The sequence below is a fragment of the Bufo bufo genome, chromosome 4, assembly GCF_905171765.1.
Source record: "Bufo bufo chromosome 4, aBufBuf1.1, whole genome shotgun sequence".
Classification (NCBI taxonomy): domain Eukaryota; kingdom Metazoa; phylum Chordata; class Amphibia; order Anura; family Bufonidae; genus Bufo; species Bufo bufo.
Window position 1 is genome coordinate 495,441,718 of NC_053392.1, and position 15,771 is coordinate 495,457,488.

At 45.6% G+C, this 15,771-nt stretch overlaps 1 protein-coding gene across 2 annotated transcripts in view; it reads right to left on the reverse strand.

The window, feature by feature from the left end:
* Positions 1-15,771, reverse strand: part of DHX57 (DExH-box helicase 57) — a 95,285-nt gene that overhangs the window by 9,056 nt on the left and 70,458 nt on the right. For both annotated transcript variants that reach the window (XM_040429580.1, XM_040429579.1), the window contains exons 14-18: positions 14,522-14,618; positions 13,823-13,996; positions 10,250-10,450; positions 8,555-8,831; positions 7,090-7,185 (exon numbers count right to left, since the gene is read on the reverse strand). In XM_040429580.1, coding sequence (XP_040285514.1) covers positions 7,090-7,185; positions 8,555-8,831; positions 10,250-10,450; positions 13,823-13,996; positions 14,522-14,618 — 845 coding nt within the window. The remainder of the gene's footprint in view (positions 1-7,089; positions 7,186-8,554; positions 8,832-10,249; positions 10,451-13,822; positions 13,997-14,521; positions 14,619-15,771) is intronic.

A 15,771-nucleotide genomic window follows, 5' to 3' on the forward strand; every position in this document is an offset into this window, starting at 1 on the left:
TCAGATTGTATTTAATAGAATACCAATCCAAAATACAGTTGTCTTTTTCTTTCCATGACAGATTTTGAAACTGGCAGAACCCAAATAAGGCTATTTCTCGTGCATGGCATTGGGGGACACAGCACCATGGTATATGTCCAACTACCACTAGGAGGAGACACTAGACATAAAAAGTGTTGGCTCCTCCCCGTTGGGCTATACCCTCTCCACAGGCACTAGACAGATCAGTCTTGTTCTAGTGTCCATAGGAGGCAGACCTGACCTTTTTGTGCAGGTCATCCTGCTACTTTTTTATTTACATTTTTTCTTTTTCTTCTCTGCAGGTTCCGGCCTGCTGCAGGGGTGGCTCCATCGTGTTCCACTTTAGTTGCCCCCTGCGGGCGCGTACTCAGGTGCCTGGCAGCCACCCAGTCCCCAAATCTGCTTTCGCAGTGGAATTCCGGCAGTCCCACGGTTCCAGTGTTGAGTCCACCCAGGGGGTGGTTATTGCTGCGCCTGAAGATGTCTGAGGGTGAGTATGTTCCCTTAGATTAGGGTCTCCCACCCTCGTCCCCGGGCCTGGGCGCGTTCCCCCCCTCTCCTCCCTTCCCGGATACCTACATCTCTTAGCCGTATCCTGGCCCCAGAAGCCTCCTGGCCTTCTGTTTTTCCCTCTCTCGTCCCCGGCCGCACTCCACTAATCGAGGCCCTGGCTTTTTGGGCCTACTAGGCCGCAACTCCCCGCCCACTTCTGAGCTTCCCGGGCTTGCTCTGTCACCTCCCCTCCATAGGGGGAGCCTGGGAGGGGCCTCTCCTGCCTGCCCAATCCAGCTCCAGGTTCCCTGCTCTGTCTCAGAGGGGCGGTTCTTCCTCTTGCTGCCGGCTCCTTCTCTCACCGGGTCGCCATCTTGCTGCTTTCCTGCATGGGGCGTGCTGTGATACAGCTCCTGGGGTCTGGTAGGCAGCCTCTGGCTGAATTGCTTCTGCAGGCTCCCCCCCCTCTCAATTGCCTCATCCTTCTGCAGCACCTCTTGGGAACGTGGCATCCAGGGACAGATAGGACAGCCCTGCTGCTCCATGAGGGTCTCCTCTCCCAACCTCCCTATCGGATCGCCACGTGTTTCACGTGCGTCCGTTGTCTACGGAGGTTTCCATGTGGTCGGCTTGCCCCCCCCCTCCCACCCTTTTGTGTAGGTCCCCCCTGAATGGGCTCCCTCCCTGTCGAACCATGGGAACCTTGCCTGACTCTCCCAATCCCTGGAAGAGTTGCTGGACCGCTACCTACCCAAATTGCAGTCTCCTCTCCTCCCCCAGGGTCCTCCCTGCAGATGGGCCACGCTCACATACAGGGTCACGCTAGGAGTAGCCCACGGACCAACCTCGGGTGGTCTCAACTAGCTTCCACCCCTCCTCGGCATCCTCGGGTCGCCCCAGGACAGGCCTGAGGCTGGTGACGAAGCCTTCTCTGTCAGTTGCCTCTGGGGACACCTCTGCACCGATTCCCTCGGAACAGAGCATCAGGCGGTCTTCCACTATGCAGAATCCCTCTGTGAGGTCAAGACAAACGTGCATGGTGGAACCTACCATACCTAGGTTTGGTGCTCCTCTAGTGTACTGTCGGATGGCGCTCTCCTGCCTGCACAGGTAATTACCGCACAGGTAAGGCAGCCGTCACCGTGCTTAGCAACTAGGACACCTACACGGTGTCTCTGGTACGTACGCCCTCGTAGGCTGTACACGACAGACCTTCCTGGTTCCCCTATCCATGGGCTATGTTCTAGGCAAGCTGATAATTCAGGCAAGCGCCTCTTGTAGGGTTGGTAACCCTTCTCGGCCTCTAAAGGTTCTTTTGTAGTGCCTGTACCAGAGAATACAGGCCGACTTCTATTGCCGTGGCGATTACATCTGTCTGTTTCCAGCCGCCTTGTTACTTTCATAGGTAGAGTTCCTACACCTGCTCCAGATACTGAAGCCATTACTCCTGGCTGGCTCTATGGTGTTCCATGCGGCACTATTTCCCCCTACCGGGAGAGATATACAGGCCGCCTTCAATTGCCGTAGCAATTGCACCTGTCTGTTTCCAGCCACCTTGCTGCCTTCATAGGTAGAGTACCTACACCATCTCCTGATGCTGTATCCAATATCCCTGGCGGGCTCTATTGTGTTCCGTGCGGCACTATTTCTTCCTTTCGGGCGAGATATAGAGGCCACTCTCAATTGCTGTAGCAATTGCCTCGGTTTGGTTCTAGTGGGCACCAAGCTGCCACCTTGCTCCCTTTATAGGTAGAGTACCTTCACTATCTCCAGAGGCTGTTGCCGTTGCTCCTATCTGGCCTTATGGTCACCCTTACCGGACGAGATATTGAGGCCACCTTGTATTGCCGTGGCCACTGCACCTACCTCATCATAGTGTGCACCAAACAGCCATCTTACTCCCTTCCTAGGTAGAGTTCCTGCACTGTCTCTGATGCTGCAGCAGTTACACCTGTCTGGCTCTATGGTGTACTATGCAGCCCTGTTTCCCTCTTTTCTGGTGGAATTGAGGGCCTCCTTCAGTTGCCATTGCACTTACATAATTGTGGTGTGCACCTGTCGTTCTTTGTGGTACCGTGCGGCCCTATTTTCCCCTTCCCGAGCGGAATATAGGTACCATTGCTAACGCGGTAGCCGTTGCACTTCTCTGGTCCTAGGGTGCACCATGCGGCCACATCGCTCTAATCTTAAATCTAGTACCTCTACCATCACCAGATGCTGTACCCATTGCACCTGTCTGGTCGTATCTCTACACTACACAGCCATATTTCTACTTTACAGGTTGAAGACCCGTACCCTCCAAATGCGGTTGCATTCCTGGATGCTGTGGTTTTGTTTCCTCTCTCCTTAGAGTGCAACATGCAGCCACTTTACCTCGGTTTTAGGCGTGTATTTTTAGTACCCACGTGCTAGGCCCTATGGTGCAATCTGTGCCCCATACAGTTTCTGTATTACTGGGTGCTTCCTTCCCCAGGCTCTAATCTGTGCTGCGGATGTTGGTTACTTCCCTTTTTGGTTCTTCCATACATCTGCCACTCCGTTACTGTCGTGCTCTATGGTCTCCTTGTACTATCTCAAGGCACTGTCCACAACAGGCCATCCTGGTTCAACATGTACATGGTAACCATATTTGGCAGGGGTGGGCCAGCCCAACCCCCACCTCGTCGGTCTAGTGCTACTTCTGGTGTACCCACTATATGGCTGATCTGTTCTGATCTGGTGGGTGGTCCACATACAACCACACTCCCTACACCATGGCCAGGTGGTTGTTGGCTTTTGTGCTAGGGTTGCTATTGCCATCCCTATAAAATACTACTGTCTGCTGCACTCCGCGCTCCCCATATTATAAAGGAGTACCCGCGTTGTTTTCTATTACAGGGCGGACCATTCCTGGTGGAGTACAGTGATCCCCACTGGATCTTCTCATTGTTGGGGTACGTAGCTTGGTAAGCACCGGCCGCTGCAGCAGTTTTCGGCCATCACTGGATGTCCTCCGCCACACATAATCCTTCTGGGGTCAGCGACATTATCCTCGCTGGACGTCCTCCCCGAGTCAGGGACAGAACCACTGAGCGCCATACACCTGCCTGGTAGGTGAATTTTCTGCAGATTGCTCTGGCATCGGACAGGGTTCCGTAGTTCCTTCTGGGTCCCGGTGTTCCCTTATATTCTCTGCTTGGTTGTACTATCTGACAGAGGGCAGTCCCCTTGGACCTTGCTATTGTCTGTGCCTGTCAGGTACTTTCTCCCCCTGGGAGTCTTCTGTATGTCGGTCGCAGCTGGTTTCTACATTTCGTGTAGTCACACCCAGTTTCTTTCATAGCGACTTCGCCATTCCTTATGCATATTGGTGTCTGTTGTTTTAGTGGTACAACCCAAGCTGCTGTACTTGCCCTCCCCGGGACAATGTATGCAGATTGCTAGCCACTATTCTTAGAATGGCTAGTTGTCCATGGCCAATTCCTTTCCCTATGGTGGTTCATTTTTTCTTGGATATTCTGGTTTTTGTTGTCCTCTGATGGTTCAGTTCCTGGTTCCTTGTGAGCCCATTCCGGGTACTCCTTTCTGGATTCCTTGTCCCCGTTCATTTGACCACACAGATTCTGTATGATAATCGTTGTTTGGCAGGGGCCTGGGTTGATTGTTCCCCTTGTGAGTTCCAATAGCCTTGTGGACCTCTTGGGATTCGTGTCTATCTTCCCATCCTCCCACGTCAAGTACCTGGTGTTGAGTGGTTTGGTGCTACGGTTTGCATTTCCACCTTATGGTCTCCTTCGGGAGGGACTTCCTCCTGTTTGTAGAACCTTCCTCAGACTGTTGGGAGTACTCCCCTTCTCCTCCCATGTCTCTCAGTCCAGTTTGTCCCTGCTGAGATTTCCTGGACCTGCATCTCACTGATACTTCATTTGGCCAGAGTTTCTCCGGTCTTGCGCTTCTCAGCGATATTTTGTTTTCAGAGGTTCGTTCCTCGTCTCCTGGTTTTGGGATGCAGGGCTTATCTTATCTTTTCCTTTTTCCTGGCCTTTACTTACAACCCCCTCCCTTTCCGAGGGTTGGCGGTTTCCCTTAGCACCTTTGGGGTTTTCACCTTTCAATAGGGCGCTTAACTTCATCACCTGCTTCGCGGTGGGGGGAGACCTGTTCCCTTCATATGTGAGCCTGGATATGGCTTCCCTCACTCCAGTGTGTCCCTGCTGAGATTTCCTGGGCCTGCATCTGGTCCCCTTTTTTCCCCCGATACTTTGTTTGGCCAGTTTCTCCGGTCTTGCGATTCTCAGCGATATTTTGTTTTCAGAGGCTCGTTCCTCGTCTCCTGGTTTTGGGATGCAGGTCTTATCTTTTCTCTTTTCCTGGCTTTTACTTACAACCCCCTCCCCTTCCAAGGGTTGGCGGTTTCCCTTAGCGCCTTTGGGATTTTCTCCTTTCAATAGGGCGCTTAACTTCTTCACCTGCTTTGCGGTGAGGGTAGACCTGCTCCCTTCACATGTGAGCCTTGCTATGGCTTCCCTCACTCGTTTGGCCTTCAGTGATTCCATGTTTCCTTGCTCCCCTGTTCCGTCAGGGGTTGGCCTCAGAGTGTTTGTGCTTTAGCCTGAGACAATTAAATGTTAGGTAGTTGCAATACGCGGTGCTGTCCTACTTTCTCTCCAGCCTTCGGCTGAGCTGGGTGCTCCCCTTTGCCTTCTTCTTGCATTTGGGACTTTCTCCCAGGCATTTGTCCTGGGGTGCTGGCAGTCTTCACTGTGGTTTCCTTGGGATTTCTCCCTTGTTATGAGGCTTCTTGCCTATTCCGTGCTTTTTTCCTGTTGGGTCACATGGTTCTCCCGCACCTGTATGCCAAACTGGTGGCATGGCTGTTCTTTTCTCACCCTCGGGGACTGCTTTGGGACGTCCCATGGTGCTGTGTCCCCCAATGCCATGCACGAGAAAATTAGATTTTTTTGTACTCACCGTAAAATCCTTTTCTCGTAGTAGGCATTGGGGGGACACAGATCCCACCCTATGTTTTTTACTTCCACTTCTCCGGGCTGGTCTCTTGATCTTTCCCGGTACGGGAGTTGTTGGTTCCTTGCCTTTCTTCTCTCTCCTACTGCTTTTGGTACAAACTGATCTGCCTAGTGTCTGTGGAGAGGGTATAGCCCAACGGGGAGGAGCCAACACTTTTTATGTCTAGTGTCGCCTCCTAGTGGTAGTTGGACATATACCCATGGTGCTGTGTCCCCCCAATACCTACTACGAGAAAAGGATTTTACGGTAAGAACAAAAAAAATCCAATTTTTCACACTATTGTTTTTGCTGGATCCGGCAGGGTTCATCAAAAACGCTTCAGTTACTGATAATACAACAGCTTGCATCAGTTATAAATGGATCCGGTTGTATTATCTTTAACATACCCAAGACGGATCCGTCATGAACTCCATTTAAAGTCAATGGGGGACGGATCAGTTTTCTATTGTGTCAGAGAAAACGGATCCATCCCCATTGACTTGCATTGTGGGTCATGAAGGATCAGTCTTGCTCCGCATCCCAGGACAGAAAGCAAACCGCAGAATGCTGCGGTTTGCTCTCCGGTATGAGAACGGAACGGAATGCATTTTGGAGCACTCCGTTCTGTTCAGTTACGTTTTGTCCCCATTGACAATGAATGGGGACAAAACTGAAGCGTTTTTTCCCGGTATTGAGACCCTATGATGGATCTCAATACCGGAAAGTATTAACACTAATGTGAAAGTAGCCTAGAAAGCTTTCATTAGCTTGAACTAGAATGATTCCTCTTCTAATGTTTGCAATTATACACAGAGATGGGGCACAGACTCTTGGGACCCTTTGGCAAAGCTGTACCAGGTCCTACCACCAAGCTGGCCACATGCCCCCTGTGATATAAAGGTAGTGATCTATAGGTTCTCTGTATTGTAAAAAAAAGAAGTATTAATTTGTATTAAAAAATGAACTGTCAAGCATGGCATCTTTCTGTCCTCCTAGCTTATGGTGCTTAATGACTGGTACTTTTTTTTAACCCCTATAGCTGTTTTTAATGATTTACGATGCCCATTCTTATTATACTTAGGACAGCCAGACCCACCAAATGTCCAATGATCTATTTTACAAGGGAACCCTCAACAGTTCTCTGACATATGTCACCGGAAAGTAGGATTGGGTATTTTGGATTGCAACATGTCAGACCTGTAATTCTCTTACAGGATAATACGTGTTTATTACAATGACACAGAATGAAATGTAAGAAGAACTGCTTGCTACCATTTGCAGAGCTGCCTAGGAGGGTGAGGAGGCAGGGTCTCACTACACATTGCGCTCTGGCACTTGCATATACTACATATTGGTGAGTTTTCCTGTTAGGCTGCTCAGCCATGATGGCATATCATAGGCAGTAGTGCATCATTACCATCTATTGTAGAACGGTATAGTATAGCTCTGCCTCCTCACTTTCCTAGACAGCTCTGTAAGTGGTGGCAACCAGTCCTGCTCACATTCTAGGACAGGTTGCTGGTGGCCATTTTAAATCATCCGCGGAGAACCCCTTTAATGTGTCCCCTGGGACAGAACTACTCCTTCTACCTTATAAGCCTGGAGAAGAGCCAAGTGATCACTGCTGCCTACAGCAAATTCTTGCTTTTTCTTGTTTGCTTCTTCCTTTTTATCCCATGGACACACCTAAAAAATATATAAAAATGATACACTTTATTTCTAGGAAAATTACAAAAATAGGAAAATGACTAAGGGCACGGCCACATGGAGTGTCTTGAATCACAGGGCTATGCAAGCTGTGGCAGTATTCAACGAACTCACTAACTTACAAACTGATTCACTGTTCATTGTTAATGGTCGCACAGTATTCTGCAAAACTGAATCGTTTGTAATGCGTAACTTGACTACTGCCGCATGGTCATGTGGTTCAAGCCGCAGTGCGGGCCCCGTCTCAGCCGCTGCCTGGATGCAATGTATAGCCATAGCCTTAAGCTCTGTTAATATCATGAGTAAAGTCAATGTTTGGGCATTTATGCTGGAAACGCTACCACCGTATACATCAAGCATGATCCATAGGGCTCTGTTTACAGGACGAAAGACAAAAAAATGACTCCTTTTGGTTGCTATATATTGATATAACTTCTTTTGCAGAATGGAATAGTATAGTAAACTACGCTATAAAAAAATGGGTATACAGTAAAACTGTATAAAATGTGGTATACACTTATTTATCATGGGAGCCTATGGGTGATTGAGCCCTGTATGTGCCCATACAGTGGGATACATCGCAGTTTCCTATATACACTGGGAGATTCTCACTAAACATACCTCCAGCATAGGTTCTAAACAGGATGTGAACAGAGCCTTAAAGGGGTTGTCTCACTTCAGCAAGTGGCATTTATCATGTAGAGATAGTTAATATGCAGCACTTACTAATGTATTGCGATTGTCCATATTGCCTCCTTTGCTGGCTGGATTCATTTTTCCATCACATTATACACTGCTCGTTTCCATGGCTATGACCACCCAGAAATCCATTAGCGGTGGCCGTACATGCACACCATAGGAAAATGTTCCGGCTTCTCTGGTGGCCTGAACCGTGAGAGCTCACATAGGGTGGTGCTTTTTCCTACAGTGTGAAAGCACGACCACTGCTGCTGGATTGTAGGGTGGATGTAACCATGGAAACTAGCAGTGTATAATATGATGGAAAAATGAATGAAGCCAGCAAAGGAAGCAACATGGACAATCACAATACATTAGTAAGTGCCATTTGCTGAAGTGACACCACCCCTTTAACCTGCTAGCTTTAAGGAAACCTGATAATGTATATGAGCCTTGAGGAGATATGTCTAATAGGTGGATACAGCATGAACTAAGTGGCAGGTTCCCTTTTCACTGTACAGACATGTCAGCAATCCATACTCATAACGGGTACCAGAAACCAGACTTGTGGATCTCAAGACAGACTGGTAAAATTATTTTATTTCTTTTTCACTCTGCAAATTCCAAGAGTTCCTAAAAAGAAGTGTAGATTTAATGTCTTGATACTCACAAAAGGAGACTTAGAGGCCAAGCTGGCAGCAATAGTGAGGGCAGGGTCCAGACAGCGAAATATGGCACCAAAAAGCATGAGTTTACCAATCCTCACATCCACCGGCAGAGAGGCCAAATGGTAACCAAGTGGTGTCAGCTTTTCTTGCAGGGTTAGTGCACCGAGATCCTGAAGACGTAATTTGGAGGCATGCAGAGATTCCACCCCGGGAGGTTCAATTAATCTGGACAAGACTGTCTCCAGTCGACATTCTGAAAACACCTCTAAAATTTTTATCCTGTCAATTAAAAAGCATAAAAATGAAAGATCACTTCTGTGTATAAACAGCTGATTAAAGTGTAACCATCATGTTTTCATAAATTTTTTATTTTTTTTTAGCATATGTTACTGCTGCTGCAGCATTATGCGTAAAGCAATCTTTATTTTCTTCACTTAGCACTGTTTCACTTAAATTTTCCCCTTAGTTACGGCTGTTTTGAATCCTACAATATGAGGATCTTCTCAAGATGGCTCCCCTGCCAGTTCTCCGAGGCCAAAACTGCCTTTCCTCACTTCACATACACACTTGTTGAAGCCAGCAGCTTCCTGCCAGCCAATCAGATTGGATTACTGAGAGACACGCCTCCTCCCTCTAAAGCCCAATGCAGGCATGCAGTGTGAAGGACCGCCCCTCTGCCTTCTGTATACAATGAGTCAGAAAAGCCATAGCAACGGTCTTTTAAGGGGCCAGTGAATTATTAAAAGCTGTTATTATAAGGTAATTACAGATCTTTTGGCAATCATTGACAGACTAACTCAGGTAATAATGCCTAGCTCTAATAAACTAGCAAATAATAAAAAAATATGACAGTTACCCTTTAACTATATAAATTGGCCACCAAGAATAGCACTGGCACAGATTTAGGCCCCATTCACACGTCCGCAATTTCAATTGCGGACCTATTAATTTCTATGGGGCCGCACAATGTGCGGCCCGGCTCCGGAAATGCGCCCCCGCACTTCCAGGTCCACATTTCTATTCCCGAAAAAAATAGAACATGTCCTATTCTTGTCCGCAATTGCGCACAAGAATAGGCATTGCACATAGCCGCTGTCCGTGTTTTGCGGATCCGCAAAACACGTTACGGACGTGTGAATGGACTGCACTTTGTGAGATCTATGTGTTATGGAAGTATATGATCAAGCATGTAGATATTTTAAACATTAATCTGTAAATGTCAGATGGGATAAAGACCGTGACATAAGGGTTTACGGCTATATTTACATCTGCATCAGAGACTCAGTTGTAAATTGGCATATTTGAGATGAAATGCAGAGCTATATTTTTCCTGCCAAAACAGACAGTATGGCGAAACCTGACAGACTCCATTTGTATGTCAATGTGGTCCACCGGGTGTCGATGGTGTCTGTTGTGCAACAGATCTGGCAATGCGAGTTAGTTTTCGGTTTATTACAGAAACCAAGGTGCAGAGCCTATGGTTGCCAAAATGTGGCTATGTACAACTCTGAGGTTGTTCATAGCTGCAATATGTTCATATACAGGAGGTCAGATCATCAAATAAAACACAGGTTTTCAGGGGAATATTTCATCATCTGCTAAAATGCAATTCATATGTTGTTGTTTTTTTTAAGTAACAAGAAATTAAGAAATGTATATAGAGAGAAAAAAAGTGTGTGACTAGCCATTAGCAATACCTCAAACAGAGCTGTTCCAGTGGGATTCGATGGATCTCTGGCGGCTGCTGCTCTAACAGCTGATGCTCATAGTGGTGGCTGGTGAACAGGTGAAAGCAAACTCCAGAGGCTACACGACCAGCTCGCCCTCTCCTTTGTATGGCATTGGCTCGAGACACCCAAGTGTCCTCCAGACTCTCCATGCTCTTACCTGGGTCATACCTAAAAAGCAGCAATGTTAAAATATTCAAATTAAGGCCTCATGCAAATACGGATACTGGCCATGTGCATTCTGCAATTTTCTCATTCCTATTAGTAGAAATTACCGTATTTTCCGCCCCATAAGATGCATTTTCCCCCGCCCAAAAGTGGTCTGATTGGGGGTCTTATTGGGGCTGTCAGCTGAGGTCTGATTGGTGGTCTGACCTGAGGTCTAATGAAAAATATTTTTTTCTTATTGTCCTCTAAAACCTAGGTGTCTTATGGGCTGGTGCGTCTTATAGAGCGAAAAATAAGGTACTATTCTTGTCTGCAAAACAAAAGAGAAGGAAAAGTTCTATAATTTGCAGAATGGCCACACGGATGCGGACAGCATACGGACGACATCCCCATTTTTTGTGGCCACATAGAAATTAATGGGTTTTTGTGAGTGGATCCGTGTGCAGATCGGACATGGACCCAAAATATGGTCCACACTTGCACAGTTTTTCTTGTGTTTTAATACTGAAATAAAAAATAAGAACCTTGAAAAAAAAAGAATATTTTTTTTTCCATCGCCACATTCTGACCTCTATAACTTTTTTGTAGTTATGTGTACGGAGCTGTACTTTTTAGTGATACCATTTTGAAGTGTGTGCGACTTTTTGATCACTTTAATTAAATTTTTTGGGGGAGGTGAAGTGACAAAAAAAATTGCAATTTGGCAATTCTTTTCCCCATTTACGTCATTCGCCGTATGGGATGAATATTGTTATATTTAAACAGTACGGGCGTTTTCACACACAACGATGCCCATGATGTGTATTTTTTTTTTATTGGTTATCCATTTTGATTTTGGGGAAAGCGGGGTGATTTGAACTTTTATATTTTTTTAAAAATTTTATTTTTACTTTTTTTTCCAGTCACCCTGGCACTCATTAGGCTACTTTCATACTTGCGGCAGGACGGATCCGACATGCTGTTCACCATGTCGGATCCGTCCTTCCGCTATTTCGCCGCTCCGTCCCCATTGACTATAATGGGGACGGGGGCGGAGCTCCGGCGCAGCACGCGAAAGCCGCCGGACTAAAAAGTCCTGCATGTCCGACATTTTAGTCCGGCGGCTTTTGCCGTGCTGCGACGGAGCTCCACCCCCGTCCTTATTATAGTCAACGGGGACGGAGCGGCGGTCCGGCGAAATAGCGGAAGGACAGATCCGACATGTTGAACAGCATGTCGGATCCGTCCTGCCGCAAGTGTAAAAGTACCCTTAGATTGCCTATTGTGTCCTGTGATGGCTAAATAGCCATAATAGAACACTCCATTTACAATACACGAATATAGTGCTGCCACCTGCTGGCCTGTATTGGTATATTCTAGTAATACAGCCAGGTCCATAAATATTGGGACAGTGACACAATTCTAACATTTTTGGCTATATACACCACCACCACAATGGATTTGAAATGAAATGAACAAGATGTGCTTTAACTGCAGACTGTCAGCTTTAATTTGAGGGTATTTACATCCACATCAGGTGTACGGTGTAGGAATTACAACAGTTTGCATATGTGCCTCCCACGTGTTAAGGGACCAAAAGTAATGGGCCAATTGGCTTCTCAGCTGTTCCATGGCCAGGTGTGTGTTATTCCATCTTTATGCCAATTACAATGAGCAGATAAAAGGTCCAGAGTTCATTGCAAGTGTGCTATTTGCATTTGGAATCTTTTGCTGTCAACTCTCAAGATGAGATCCAAAGAGCTGTCAGTATCAGTGAAGCAAGCCATCATTAGGCTGAAAAAACAAAACAAACCCATCAGAGAGATAGCAAAAACATTAGGCGTGGCCAAAACAACTGTTTGGCACATTCTTAAAAATTAGGAACGCTCCGGTGAGCTCAGCAACACGAAAAGACCCGGAAACCAACTGTGGTGGATGACAGAAGAATTCTTTCCCTGGTGAAGTAAACACCCTTCACAACAGTTGGCCAGATCAAGAACACTCTCCAGGAGGTAGGTTTGTGTGTGTCGTGTCAAAGTCAAAAATCAAGAGAAGACTTCACCAGAGTGAATACAGAGGGTTCACCACAAGATGTAAACCATTGGTGAGCCTCAAAAACAGGAAGGCCAAATTAGAGTTTGCCAAACGACATCTAAAAAAGCCTTCACCGTTCTGGAACAACATCCTATGGACAGATGAGACCAAGATCAACTTGTACCAGAGTGATGGGAAGAGAAGAGTATGGAGAAGGAAAGGAACTGCTCATGATCCTAAGCATACCACCTCATCAGTGAAGCATGGTGGTGGTAGTGTCATGGCGTTGGCATGTATGGCTGCCAATGGAACTGGTTCTCTTGTATTTATTGATGATGTGACTGCTGACAAAAGCAGCAGGATGAATTATGAAGTGTTTCGGGCAATATTATCTGCTCATATTCAGCCAAATGCTTCAGAACTCATTGGACGGCGCTTCACAGTGCAGATGGACAATAACCCAAAGCATACTGCAAAAGCAACCAAAGAGTTTTTTAAGGGAAAGAAGTGGAATGTTATGCAATGGCCAAGTCAATCACCTGACCTGAATCCGATTGAGCATGCATTTCACTTGCTGAAGACAAAACTGAAGGGAAATTGCCCCAAGAACAAGCAGGAACTGAAGACAGTTGCACTAGAGACCTGGCAGAGCATCACCAGGGATGAAACCCAGCGTCTGGTGATGTCTATGCATTCCAGACTTCAGGCTGTAATTGACGGCAAAGGATTTGCAACCAAGTATTAAAAAGTGAAAGTTTGATTTATGATTATTATTCTGTCCCATTACTTTTGGTCCCTTAACAAGTGGGAGGCACATATGCAAACTGTTGTAATTCCTACACCGTTCACCTGATGTGGATGTAAATACCCTCAAATTAAAGCTGACAGTCTGCAGTTAAAGCACATCTTGTTCGTTTCATTTCAAATCGATTGTGGTGGTGTATAGAGTCAAAAACGGTAGAATTGTGTCGATGTCTCAATATTTATGACCTGACTGTAGCTACCGAAGCCTGCTTGAGGCTTCGGGCTATTACTATACCATAACAGGTTCGCCAATCTCAGCCAGGGAATGGTTATGGGCACGGGAGTGTGTGACTCCCGCTTCCAGACTGCTCAGATGCCGTGGTCACATTTGGCAACAGTATCTGAGAGGTCAAATTCATGCGATCATACATCTTCTGCGGGTCTCTGCTGTTTGAAACATCAGAAACCTGGTAGCTGTGGCGCCTGCTAAACGCTCGAGTAGGCACCATCTTTAAAGTGGCCACTTCCGCCATACAGCAGAGGTCGCCAAAGGGGTTAAAATAAATAATAATATCATCATCTCTCATTTACAGGTTACGTATATATCACTTTCAATACCTTTTCTCCCTCATCTTGCCTGAGTCAATAACGTATACGACATCGTCAATAGTGATCGAGGTCTCAGCAATGTTGGTGGAGATGATTATCTTTGTAACCCCCTGGGGTGGCCTTAGGAAGACAGCTTGCTGCTCCTCACTGGAAAGGGATGAGTGCAGGGGGTAGATGACACACCTGTCAGAGGGATCAGACAACAATCATTTAGTGCAATGGTATTATATTTGTTAATTAAAGAAAAATGCAATGAAATCTGACAGCACCGTTTTATAGAGCTGGAGAAGCTGAGCAGATTGATATATAGTCTTGTGGGAAAAGATCCAGTAAAACCTGTAATTTATACATTTATATATCTGCTTTTTCTACCTTCTGCGAACAGCTATTGGTACAGGAAGGAGGTGTTATCAGTGATTGATAGCATTGTGTGTACACAGAGATAGCTGTCAGTCACGGATAATACCTCCCTCCTGTACTGATAGCTCTTTACAGGAAGTGGAAAAAGCTAAGATATAAATGTATAAAACACAGGTTTTACAGAATCCTTTCCAAAAAGACTATATATCAATCTGCTCAGCTCCTCCTGCTCTATAACATGGTGCTTTCAGATTGCATTCCATTTTTTGGGTGACATGTCCTCATTAAGATCATCTATAGCAAATAAATAATAATAATAATAATAATAATAATAATAATAATATGTACCTTTTATTACGTCTAATACTAAACAAGGCGTTTGATTGCAACTGTTCATACAGCGTTTTGATTTCTGCAAAACCGGGGAGAAATACTAAAACAGCACCTAATAAAAGAGAAAGAAAATACAGAGGTTGTGCAAGTAGGTATTACAAAGCTGGACAATATACGCTGTAATATAAATTTAGATAAGGTGACAAATTGGGATCGTATTAAAATCAAATAGGTTGTACTGGGCAGTAGTTGTTCAGATTTCACATTTTATGGACCTATTAATGGATTCCCCAATCTGTTCAGTGGCATGGTTGAGATTAAGAAATGATTAATATGGTCTTGCATGGACTGTGCCTGTGTACAGGAGCAAGCATGTAGTGTTACTCAGCCCAGCAAGCGCAGCTTGTGGAAACTTGTACTCCAGACGCCAACTGGTGGTCATCTTTAGCAGTTACAGCACATGCGCTAGAATTTTTTGGTGCTTTTCAGTATGTATCGGATCAGCGTACTTAGGGCACCTGCAGCATATACATCAGATCACTGATGATCACATAATTATTTACTATTGTAGAGCAGAGTTCCTACTATACATTAGGTAGTAATATGTGTAAGCTATGCTGTCAGGCTGCCTGACAAGAAAGCTCAGCACTGTTGAGGCCAGCACCGGAGCACGGTGTCTAATGAGGCCCTGTTCCCATCACCCCCCAGATAGCTCATAGTGGACACAGCCATCCATAACTTTTTATTTTTCTGTTCACATAGCCATAAGAATGCTTATTTTTTGCAGGACAACATGAATTTTTAAATGGTACCATTTAATTTACCATGTCTTGTATTGGAAAATGGAAAAAAATAATTGTGGGGCAAAAAACAAACAAAAACAAAACACAATTCTGCCAATGTCTTTGGGGTTTTGACATTACGGCGTTCACCATGCGCCGAAAATGACATGACGTCTTTATTCTGCATCTCAATGTGATTACGGCGATACCAAACTTGTATAGTTTTTATTTTTATTACAAAAAAAAAAAAACTTTGAAAAAAATATACCGTATATTTTCTTTGCATTGCCATTTTCCGACTAGTTTTTATTGGTGCAAGAAAATTTAGACTAAAACCTTCAGGATCACAGGTGCATATCCATGAGGCAAACATAATTACAAAAAAAAAAATGGCTGCATTGTACCACTTTTATCTAGAATGACCCCCATTTCCTAGCTCTATTGTTTGTATATATAACGGTGTGCAGCCATTTTGTTTTTGTA